General features: G+C 35.4%; 1 protein-coding gene across 1 annotated transcript in view; it reads left to right on the forward strand.

Annotated features, from left to right (window-relative positions):
- Positions 1-12691, forward strand: part of DISC1 (DISC1 scaffold protein) — a 249596-nt gene that overhangs the window by 89030 nt on the left and 147875 nt on the right. The window contains exon 8 of the mRNA XM_042884448.1: positions 3284-3386. Coding sequence (XP_042740382.1) covers positions 3284-3386 — 103 coding nt within the window. The remainder of the gene's footprint in view (positions 1-3283; positions 3387-12691) is intronic.

Below are 12691 nucleotides of genomic sequence, written 5' to 3' on the forward strand. Positions count from 1 at the left end.
AAGTTAAATAAGAAGTTTAACCTGAAGTTTTGAATAAGAACTGAAACATTAGGTAGCAACTGAAAAGTGAACATGGCAGAATTCCACAACCTATTTTGTTTCTTTAAATATTCAGTAGGTAAAATATTACTTTAATTTCATTCCATTCTTGTGTGATGGCTTCTATTTATTAAAAACAGTAAATAGGAAGCAGGTAATCAGACTCCTCCAAATCACTTATTAAATTCAATTGTTCAAATCTCATCATATTTTCTTCTCAACCTTAACAGAGCTGCTCTTTTTAAACCTTTTCATTTTATGGGAAAAATATTACTTTGTGAAAGGCTTCTTCCTTCCCCCTGTACCACAAGTGTTTATGTGGCCTTTTCTGCCTCATCTGTGCTGTTTTCAGCTGGGGTTGCAGAAGGTAAGATCAGACTGTCAGGGAAGGCAGAATCCTTTATCTATAAATCCTTCATCTATATTCTTCCTGCAGACATTAATATCAGCTTTTACAAATGTGAAGATTGTGCTGTGTGAAGGTATCCAGGTGGACTCCTCTTTCTTTTCAGGTGGCATAAAGACAATTTCCACGTCTTTTCTAAAGCACTGTTGTAAAGAAATGTGAAAGCTACTCAAAATTCTTTTTCTTTTTTTCTTTGGGATGGTTAGAGGAAGAGTTAATTTCAGTGTTTTCGTCTATATCCTTGTTCCTGTTTCTGCCACTTGAGATTAACATCATATGCTGTCAAGACAGAAAGAATAAAAATGGGTAAATTTTGCTTCTTTTCAGATTGATTCCACGTAGCTTTTCTAAACAGCATTCCACATTTTTAATTACAACTATCTTCTGGAGTGCTGTTTATGTACCTAACCAAAGATCTGTAGGATTTATTCCAAAAAAAAGGGACACTTTTTTTTTTTTTTTAAGTTGACAGAAACTAAAACCAACCAACCAAACAACACTAAGGATTTTTAAGAGAAATACTTTAATATTAGACTGTAAAGAAGCTCCCATTTGGTTTTAGGGAAGTTTTTTGTAACTAGAGCTCCTTGGTCCAATTACTGAGTCCTCAAACATGAGTACGGGCTATCTGAATAGGAGCACAATGATAGCATGTTCACCTGGAGCAAAGGAGGATGTGAGCTTTGTGAATGCTCATCATTATTGTTAGCTAGGAAATAAATAAATGAACAATTTTTCCTCAGAGGCTGAAAAAGCTGCTGTAACAAATAATGGTAGTTGCTGTTAGGGTAAAATAATAATAATACAAAAAAAAAATTAAAGGAATTGGACCTCATAGATTAGAATTGATGTAAAATAGAAGCAGGGCTATTAGTTTAGAAGACGTTAAATTATTTGCCTCTTCCAGTCTTTCATTTAATTTTGTTGAACTATGCCATATGATAGCTCTGAAGATTAATGTTTTTCATTTATCTGCAGAATACATGTGATATAGATACACGCAGAGGCTCAGTAATGTATTTATCTCATGTTCCAGAAGAATTATCTCTGAGTTAGAGTATTCTTCTTTCAGCCTTTGGTCCCTGCATTTAGTCCATTAATAAAAAGTGCAAGCAAGCTTCATTCTGACAGTAATGCTTACAAAGTGCCCAGTGTTTACTAGAAACTGTTTAAACCTCCTCCCATCTTGTTTTGCATAATTGCCAAATGTCTGTTTAGTGGTAATGACTTTAAGTTACTACCAGCATGAGATGTATTCACACAGTTTTCCTAGAGCTGAAAGATTCCCAATCTAATTGCAATTCACTGAGCCATTCAGTACCCCTAAAGAGAGAACACTGCTTAGAAGGAAGTCATTAAAAACTTTAAGATTTGTTTTGGAGATGAGAGACAGACATGGCCTTGGGTTCTATGTGCACATTTATTCACCTCTGACAGTTTTGGGGTTATTTTAACATTTAAAGTAAATCAGTAGGCAGGTCACTGAGAAGGAAATGTTGAAATAAAGTGAAATACCTGGAAACTGAAAAATTATAATTAATGTAAAAGTGGCATGTGTTTTTAAATTAATAAGAAGATTCTGAATTGTTTACAGACTTGGATGATTAGATCTGTTCATTCAAAAACTCCATGATCCATCCCTAGTTAATGGATACTCTCAGCTAAAGTAAGAGGGTATTCACCATTTAGTAAGATTTACAATCAGTGCTGTATCTGAATTATTATCCTTCAGTTATGCAAACAGGTAAGCCATGAGAGCTGTAAGGCTCCTAAAAAGCAGAATAAGAGCTGTGCTTTTGTTAATATGCATGGAATATACACATGCTTTGAGAAAAAAATATCAGGAAGAGCTGAGAAACATTCCTCTGGAGATTTCATTTCACATCTCATCTCTTCACAACTGCCCTGTCTCTTTCTTGATTATTGCTTTACCCTTGGTTCCAATGAATGCAATGTTTTCTCAAGTGTCAGCTACAATTCTGAGCAACTGCTTGATTTCTGCCTTCAGAACAAGAGTATTGGCCTTAACTAGGTGAGGGATTTTTGTTCATTTTTCTGTTCTTCACAGTTGATGCGATATGGAGTAAAAATCAACGCTTTTGAATACATAGTGGTTATATTATTTGTGTACAGTGTTTGAAGTCATTCTGAGGTGACAGTGTACACTTCAAGTATACAAACAATCGAGCTACCTTTCTTCTCATCTTTCTCTCTCTCTCTCCATATTTCTAATACTAGCCATGATTCATTGCTGAAAGATGTCCAGGTTGTTTGGTTGGTTGGTTTGTTTGTTTTATATAGTCAAACCTGAACCCAATTCAGCTGTGTCTTCTGGTGGTGAAATGAAGTGTTGAGCTGTTATTGCCTTTTCAGGAGCATGGCAGCTACTTTTTTTCTTTTTCATTAAGATACGTGGCAACAAGTTCTGTTTGAAAGTTATTGTGTATTCCGAGTTACGAGGTCTTAAACTCCAAACATTGGTTCATTTACATTCTACTCATTCCAAGCATCACTGCTAATTTTGAAAATGTACAGAGTTCATTGGCTGGCCTATCTTCTAAATACAGCCTCAATGTCTAGTGGTAAAGCACGTCCTCTCCTATATGGATAGCCAATGTCACTACTCTTCTCTATTTTTTAAGAGAATGTGTGGTAAGCCTAGAAATTTTGATTCATCTTTGACACTTCTCTGAAGACATCACTTTTTATTAAGTTTCTTTGCCTTGCTGTAGGATGTTATGTCATGTCTATAAACCAAGAACATTTGAAGCTCCATTTAAATTGCCTTATATTTGTACATGAATGAATTATATATCATGCCTGTCTGCCTCAATCTAGGTTTGCACGAGTCAGAAGCTCTGCAGTACTTTAAGGAAGAAAGTGAATGATATTGAGACACAACTACCAGCTCTACTTGAGGCCAAAATGCTGGCTGTATCGGGTAAGTTTTAAATTCTAAGAAGGGCTGACGTTGATGAGTGACACATTAGATCTTTATATAGCTGAACCATCTTGGGAAAAGTCACTGATCTACGCTCATATAGATCCCTTAGAGTCTTGGTAAGCATGGTAGAACCAGGCTGTGTCATGCCTTGCTTAAGGTACTTCAGGCCTCTCTCCACAGATAGGAACTACTTGTTAAGAGATTACTGTGTGGTAGACAGTAAATATGCAAAGAACATGATGTTTTTCCATTTTCCATAAATGACATTGGTAAATAATAAAACTTTTTTTTTTTTTAATTACTTTATGATTCTTGGACTTTACAAGTTAAATACCTAGAGCTCTCAAGCTAAGGGTCATAATAAATTTATTACAAAGGTGCAATAATTACAAATATGGCTTTAAATGACCTTTTAAAATGAAATAAAATAATTGGCTACAACTACAATTCAGATCAGTAAACAACTAGTGTTCACAACGTAAAAGCCATTTGGTCATTGGAGCACTCATGCATGTTATTTACAACCAGTATAACGTTAAGATGTCATTACAGAGTCTGACTTGTGACACTTTTACGTGACAGTTATTTGGGACTAATGCACTTTTTACTAAGGAAAGAAAGCAAAGCACAGCTATTTCTCTACACTGAATTACTTTCTATTGAAACTTTGTGCAGTGTCACATAATTTGTTTGTGAGAAGTGGATAATGTCAAATTTCAGCAAAATCCAGAAGGAAACTCAAGTCGAGATCTTGTGACAGTAATGAATGTAGCCACTTTCTTTTGCTTTCGTGACACCTTTCAGAGTAGAAACCCTATTTTTTTTTCCTGTGTTCACCTACAAGGTAAGCTGACCAATCGCCCTTCTCTGCCCCTTAGACCATTTGAGCCATTTCATGATTTTCTTGGGAATACAGTAGCCCAAAAACTGAATCTGCAACTGCTCCTTCTTGCCAGCAAGAAGTGGTTGGCTGGAAAAGATGCTCTTCAGTTTGAGACTTTAAGGGAGCAAATAAATACTGGAGTACTATTTCCAAAACATTTGTGACGATATTTTGTACTTGTTAGCTCTTAAGAGAGGTTGATTGCTTCAGAGATGAATTCAAGAGTCAATTTAATGCTGATGCTTCTACAAAATGCTTTTTTACTACTGTGACCATAATACTGTGTCTTTGCAAGCTTTTTAAAAAATATTGGTACTATTTCTTTCTATGATAAGGAGCAATATTTCTTTTTTTCTTAATCTGAAAAACTCTTTATTCAGGGGAATTTTAATGACTAAGCATTACAATCTTAAATTGTTGTTAAGGTAAAATTCTTTAATTATCTTTCTGAGAATCTCAACAGGATTTGAGTGTTTTTTGCTATGTAAGTTCATACCCAGCATCTTCCATGACTGCGTTGAACAACTTTTGATATTGCCTTCCCATTCTGTCCAAAGTTTTTTATAGGAAACAATATCCACTAGTACCATGTTCTGAATTTGGTGCTACAAATTAAAACATATGAAGTCCATCTGAGTAAACAAATGCTATTTTACAATGTGAGTGATAGAACTAGGAGCCTTTTGGGATCTTCCACAACTGAAAAGCTCTGAGCACTATAACATAAACATATATTTTCATACGGTATAAATCTTTTTTTGACTACAGTATGTGTAAAAGTAAATCCAAAAAAAGTGTGAAGTCCAACTGTGTTCTGGTGTAGTAGATGATGGAAAGCAACAATGATACTGAGAAGAGAAGACTTTTTGTCGTTTGGTGGCTTATTTACAGTGAGGTTGCAGGTGGAGACTTTTTCAAGAACACCTGGAAATTGGTTCTCAATCCTAGGCTTGCTGATGAAGAAACTGTCTGGACTCATATGCAAGGATTAGTTTGTCTGAACTGTATGCGAGTGTAAAATAAGAGGCACATTTATGATCAAAACCAGTTTCAGATAATCCCCATCTTAAATAGTGTCTACTGACATCAATATGAGGGCTTTGACTTAATGTGTATTTATCAAGACTTAATTGTTGTCTCCAAATCTAATCTGGATAGCTTTCATTTCTAGGTTATGCTGGGAGGCACAATTGCATAGACGTGCTGTACATTGTACCACTGTTCTTGGGTTTCTCTCTTGGAAAAAAATGTGGGATTTCAATTACAGCTTTGTAGGATGACCATGACTTTAAGTCTGTAAGTGAGCTGCTTTTTAGAAATGCTTAGAAGTGTAAAGCAGGAGAATGATGAAGCAGGTTATGTGCCTTAGATGTGTGTGCATGAAGAGAATTTAAAAGAAAAAAGATGAACTTCTGGCATACCATCAAATGTGAATCAATACTGCAGAGATTTGGTAGAGGAAGCTGAGACGTGTAACTTCAGTTAGTTACAAATTATAGTGTATTGTGATAGGCAAGCAGAGGGAAAGATATTGCATTGTGTAATAAATAAATAAAAGCAAAAATGTGACTTCTGAAGCTGGGGCAAAGATGTAAAACAATGTAATTTAATGCCCCTATGTGAGAATACTCGAACAATGTCTTGTTACCATTGTATCAGAAACAGAAGGTGACTGGGGCTCTTCAGGTCCAACTAGTAGTAGAGTTGAAAGCCTGGAGTTAAAAATAATGGGTGCTTGTTCCTAACAGGTAAGTAATGCTAAAATGGGAAGAAAGCATCAAAGATGATTAAGCAAGGTAGTGAGTTGTGATGAAGATAACTTCTTTTGCAGGGGCAGGGAGGTAGGAAAAATGCGTACAAGTACAAGGGGAGCAAGTAATTTAGATCTCATTTTTGTAGCTGGAGGGAACTGGTCAGAAATCAAAGGTGAAAGGTAATTTTGTAACAGTGGCTGCTGCAATTTCTTTCACTTGTATTAAGAAATGGCTAATTATATTAGATGTAATGGCTCTCATTTTTGTTAAAGGCAGAATAGTATGTAATGTATAATGGAATGACAAAAGAAAAAAAAAAGTGCTCTGATGACTGGAAAGCTGAAAAGAGATTCTGAAGGAAAACAAACAAACAAAAAACCTAAAATAAAAACACTTTAGAGCACAAACTTCTAAAAATCAGAAAAGACAGGACGCAGGCAGTAGGAAAGAGGGTCAGGAAGAAATTATTTGGTAAATTCAGAAGAGGAAAGGGGAAGAAGGAGATAAAATAGCTGGTGTGGGTTTTTTTTTTGTTGTTGTTGTTTTTGTTGTTGTTGTTGTTGTTTTGCTTAAAAAGGCAAAAACAATGAGCAATGAATAATACAGAGAAAGCTGAAGTATTTAGGTCTTGTGTAGTCATGTGTCATGCATAAATGAATGGTATCTCTTAAGTAAGGCATAGTTAAGAAGTAAGTCTGAACCTTAAAAATACTGGCCATCATTTAAGCAAGATATCGTATGTAAATATCCCCTGAAATGGTGGTACTAAATCATGAGAAGTGAGAGAATCCTCAGTTGGGAAATACGCAGCTGTTTAAATCGTAGAATCATTAAGGTTTGAAAAGACCTCTAAGATCATCCAGTCCAACTGTCCACCTACCACCAATATTGCCCACTAAACCTTGTCCCTAAGTACTACATCTACCCTTTCCTTGAACACCTTCAGGGACAGTGACTCCACCACTTTCCTGGGCAGCCTGTTCCAAAATGCCTCACTGCTTTTTCTGTAAAGTATTTTTTTTCCTAATATCTGATCCTGAATCTTCCCTGACAACTAGAGGTTTCCCTCTCCCCTTATGGCTGTTACCTGAGAGAAGAGGCTGACCTCCATCTTGCTACAACCTTCTTGCAGGTCATTGTAGAGAGAATAGAGTCCCCCCGAGCCTTCTCTACTTCAGACTAAATGGGCAGCCTTGGAATAGTACAAAATGCAAAAGGAATTATTAATTGTGCAGTAACATTTAATTTTAGTGGACATACTTTTCCACTTACTCTTTAGTCTTGGAAACGTTAGGCAAGGATAAACATTATTTCTGTTTTTTTTTTTTTTTTTTTTTTTTTTTTTTACTGTGGCAACTAGATCACTCAGTGAGATAATTTCCTTAAACAACAATACTAACAATCTGAGAACAACTGTTTTCTTTTGAGCAGATGTTGCACTGTCTTCATTTAACACAGCATTTCCCCCCAGGAACAAGTTAGTGTTAAAGGTTTTTGGAGCAGTGTCAAAGCAAGAAAGTAACTGAATGCAATTGCATGCGATTGGGTTTGTGTATCCCCATAGTTAAGCTAGGTAAAATTAATGTTTTAATACTTATTTTCTTTTCAGAGCTTTCATATGTGTGATGATGTGATGGTTTGGAATGCATGATATACACCTCAGCATTAAATAACTGCCTGAATAGCTTTGGAAAGTACTTATGTTCTATATGTACTGCACTTTCTACTGCAGTTACAGTGATTTACAGTTTTTGTGTATGTATATTAGAATATATGCAAATAATATAGCTGGTCTTGTTCTGGTAAAAAAAAATACCAGCATAAATGCAATGTAAGCATAGCAATTCTGCCATTTTGTCAATCCAATACCTTTGGTTTTAAGACTGTGTAATAAAAGATTCTGTAAACCAGAATCAGATGACAGCAGAGATGATACCACGTATGTACAAGTTCTTCCTTGCTATTATTTCTTCTTTGAAAGAAGTGTAAAACTAAATTCAGAGGAGAAACAGAAAAGAATTAATGCTCAGATTTTTGAAGGCTGTAGAATAAATACAGCAGACTAATGGCATTATGATGAGATTTCATAAGGAAACAAACAAACAAACAAAATCCTTATTATTGAATGCTCAAGAGCTATTTCTATCAATAGTTAAAATTCAGGTTATCTATATATGCAGCTCTTTAAGTTCTGATTGGCATTTGCCTACTGTGATAGATAACTCTGAGTTAATACTCTTGAGATGCTAGTTAAGAATTTTTTCTCCAGACATAACTGATAGAATCTATTATATTGTTCACTGTTTTGAAGTTAGTAGCTTTAGCTAATTATAAGTAACAAATACTCTTCATTGCATGAGATTTTACTGTTGATGTACACATTTATAAATAATTTTTGGTAAAATCTTTTGGTTTACCATCCAATGGTTGGATTGCTATTTTTTGTTGCCGTTGTTTTGATTCGTTTGATTTGACGAACAAATGAGGAAAAACACCTTAATTGTCAGTGCTTGAAAACCTGTGTGCAAATGTTATAGTAATTGCTTCTTACAAAAGCTCTTAATGTGTTTATAAAATGTCTGTCATCAGTTATAGGAAAAATATGACAGTACACAATACAGTGTTCATTCTGCTAGTATGGTGGGTGTATTTAGCACAAAATCTAGTGGGATCAAATAAACCTAAAACATTAAGAAAAATTCAGAAATTTGATACGTAAGCAACTGTGAATATAACTGCAGAAATATTATTAAAATTTGTTTTTTACTCTAGGCTGTTTTGTATGAAATCAAATAATGTGTGAGGGGGTACATTTCTCATTTTTTCCTCAGTGAGAAATTAATTAAGAATGAGGAGAGTTGTAACCTAAAATACATTTTTCAACATCATTTGATCTGTTTTCTATATGTGAATAAAGTAGATTGAGATATATTGCAATTTGTTCATATATACAAACATGTATACACATGCACACATACAATAGCTATACGATTTTTTTCCTCTCTTGAGGATGCGTGACAGTATGAGATCAGATAGCCAGAAAGTGTCTAGTGGGTAGTTAAGAAAATGTGAATGAAAAATGGAAAGTGTTATGTACTTATCTATGAGACGCACATCATTAACTTTCCTTATGTCTGCAGATGCAAATTAGGTACAATCACAGAAATTAGAATGAGTGACTTCTTAAGTAGTTTGAAAAATATATATACTTTGATCTCTACCGGTAGGAGATTTTGTGTCATCATTTTATTATTATCTCAATCTCTATTTCATTAAATATCTGCAAATACATCGGAACAACTGGAAATGTTGTAGGATGATTTCCAGCAGTACAATGAAAAGTGCAGAAGTGTAGCTTCTAAACAATATGACATGTATACTAAACACAAAATTTAATGCTGGCATTGTTGTTTCTTTGACTACTTAGATGCTGATTTAGGTCAAGTTCTGAATGGCTTAAAGAGCACCGCATGCTACAGAGAGGACATGTCCTTTGGTCTATACTGACATCTACCAGCCTGACTGCCATTACCAAAACACGCAGATCCAAGGTTGAAAATGTGGATGCTTGTTTTCATTACTATATTGCTTTTTGTCACTTCATGCAGGTTAAGTGTAGTCACCACATTCTCAACAAGATGTTGATATATTCCCTGCCACGCTGCATACTGTTTTTATTGTTTTCTGCTCAAAGGCAGTAGTGCTCCTGTTTGTATATTTAAATTTTGAGAGGGACTGTTTGGTGACAGATGGAAAACTTATCTAATGTTAGAGACAAGAATACCAAGGCCCCTTTGTACCTTCTTATATAGGCTTAAGTTTTTTGGTGAATTGGAGTTTTACAGAAACCTGGGTCTTGTCAGATGACAAAATTGCTTCTCTGCATTTAGCATCTTACTTTTGGCAGCGGTCTGGATTGATGCCTCAGAAGCATATTGCAATTTGTTCTTCATCACAGAATCACAGAAACACCAAGGTTGGAAAAGATCTACAAGATCATCCAGTCCAGCCATCCACCTATCAACAATAGTTCTTACCAAAATTCATGCTTGTATCACATCCTGCTCCAGCATACAGCGCTGTGTACTGGCATGTGTTCCCACAATTATCAGTTTATGCCCCATCCAAGTGTCTTGCTACAAGTTATGAACCTTCTGAAAAGCTTATTAACCTACTTACAAAAATAATACTAGTGAGCTCCAAAGCTAAGTCCTTAACAGTCACATAGACCTAAGAAAACTATGCTATTTGTCTTTTTATCTTACATCCAAATGAGATTGACAGGTGTTATTGACTTTCAGTGAAAAAGATAAGTTACAGTAGCTGAAACTCCAAAATGATATGTGACCAGACAGCAGAAAATCATTGCTTCTGTTCGAGCAGTCAGTCAGCCATGCAGAGACTTACTCTCTTTCTCTACTGTTACCTAACCTGCTCTCCCTGGAGGAAGGAAGAGTGGAATAATCTTTCTGGCAGTTCCTTTTCTGGATGGGCAGAGCTGTGAAGGGTTGATGTTCTCACCCCATGGGAAGATCTCTGGAAAGGATGCAAGAAAACCTCCTGTGTGGTCTGTAGAAAGGGCTAGTGCTGTCCCTCCTACAAATCCAGGAGAACATGATGAAAATCCCATGAATTTCAGTGTAGGCACTTTTAGTACAAAAATCCAGGTGACTTGTTTCTTGGTTAGGTTGGTAAACAGAGCATGATGATTTCATGAAGCCTTCTAGATAATGAAGATTTGGTCTGAGCTGTTCCCCTACTCTCAGGTGTGTCTGTCTTCTCCTTTGACAGTGGTGTGGAGGAGAGGCAGAGGCAAGAGAGAGGGGAAATGAGCTGATCCTATGCTCATCTCTCCCAGTGCAGGCACCAGAGCATCGAAGTAACACTGTGGTCACTGGTCTCTATTGCTCTTTAAAACAGGTTAAAACTCGGCGTTGCTGAATTACCAACTTCCAAATCTGAGTTTTCTCCTCAAGGCTTTTGTGCCTTTTCTCACTGATGATTTTCGCTTGAGTCTTTGAATTGTTAATACTGATTTAATTTATTAATTTAATTCATTATCATTAATATATCATTACATATCATTAATTTAATTCATTTGATCAATGACGGATTTCTGAGTTGCTGCTCTTTGGTGATTGATTATACCTGGTACAATAGGCTTTCCAAGGCAGAGAATTCCTCTTCTAAATGTATGTTTTGGGGTCTGTTGCCTACTTCTAAATGGATTATCTTATTTCATCTTTCAGAATCATATCAATCATTTCAGTAGCATTTGCTTCATAAACGTGTTAGCACATGTTATTACTTGACAATAATAATTGCACAAACACACTGGCACTATCTCCAAAATCTTTTTATTCCTCTCATGTTTTTACTGTTTTTTCTTTGTGAGAAGCTAAATGATATATATTCAAGTTTTGTTCTGGTTGGAATTGTTTTGTATTCTCATGGCATGGAGGATTTTCAGGCTTGAATTCCAGTGCCTTTGATAAATAGCATGGTGGTGATTACCCTAAGCTAAAACTTGAATTTTCACTTCTTTGTGTCATTAAAGGCACCATTAGTCTACGAAGGATTAGCTTATAGTAATAAGTACAGACCAGTTTCTTTCCTACATGGGTCTGAATGTCTGGTACATATGCTTCAGTGTTATGCAAAAATTGTTCCTTTGCTTGTATTGTGATGAATATAGTTTCAGAAGGGGTGAGACGTACCTCTCCGCATTAAGCATAAATAATGGAAAATATGAGTGTACTTTCTGGCATAAATATGAGAGACTTAGAGCAAAAAGACTGCATCATTAACTTTGTCCTATGTTTTGAAGACTTCAAAGGATATTTTTAGTCAATTTGTTACTGGCAAATATTATCAAATTAATGAGATGTTAGTTTGAGAGAAACATGTGGGCAATAATCTGCTTGATAAAGTAATATCTGATAATATAATTACGCATAGAGAAAAGATACATGTGCTGAGTGCCATTTAGTTGTTGTATGTGGCCATACTAGTAGAATTTTCAGAAAAGAGGAAAACAATCTAGTTTCACAATGAATAGAAAGAATTATATGGCTACTTTTTTCTTGGGTATACTTATTCATTTTTTTATTTTTCCAGTGTTTTGCTTAATTTGGCTGGTGTTTTTTGTGCTCTCATCAAGCCAGTGGAGCTTAGCTGATCTTATTGTCTGTAGGGATAGGGAGATGAATGATGCTCATAGAAATAAGAGTTTTTCCAAGCAAAAGTGAATAATTTTGAATTTTATTATAATCCCAATTCCATGTGGTTCCTGGAAAGGAAATCCTTGCATTACATTGAAACAGGCTGATCAGGGAGGTGATGATGCTACTGTTCCTGGAGTTGTTCAAGAAATGTGTAGATGGGGCACTGAAGGATATGGTTAGTGGGCATGGTTGGAATGGGTTTGTGGTTGGACTAGATGATCTTAGAGGTCTTTTCCAAACTTCATGATTCTAAGAGTTATGACTAACTTTTTCATTTGATACCAGCCAACTAGTTCTTCCAGTGGTATGGCTATGTAAAACACAACTTTGAGTGCTTGATAAAGTAGCAGGTTTTTTGTTCACTTATGTTCACTTTTGTTCAGATGAAATATAATTATTTTACCAAAAGAGGAATTTTAACATTTTCATATAAGTAAGCAG

This window comes from Lagopus leucura, unplaced genomic scaffold, assembly GCF_019238085.1.
Source record: "Lagopus leucura isolate 7727_CA_CO unplaced genomic scaffold, USGS_WTPT01 Super-Scaffold_73, whole genome shotgun sequence".
In the NCBI taxonomy this organism is placed as follows: Eukaryota; Metazoa; Chordata; class Aves; order Galliformes; family Phasianidae; genus Lagopus; species Lagopus leucura.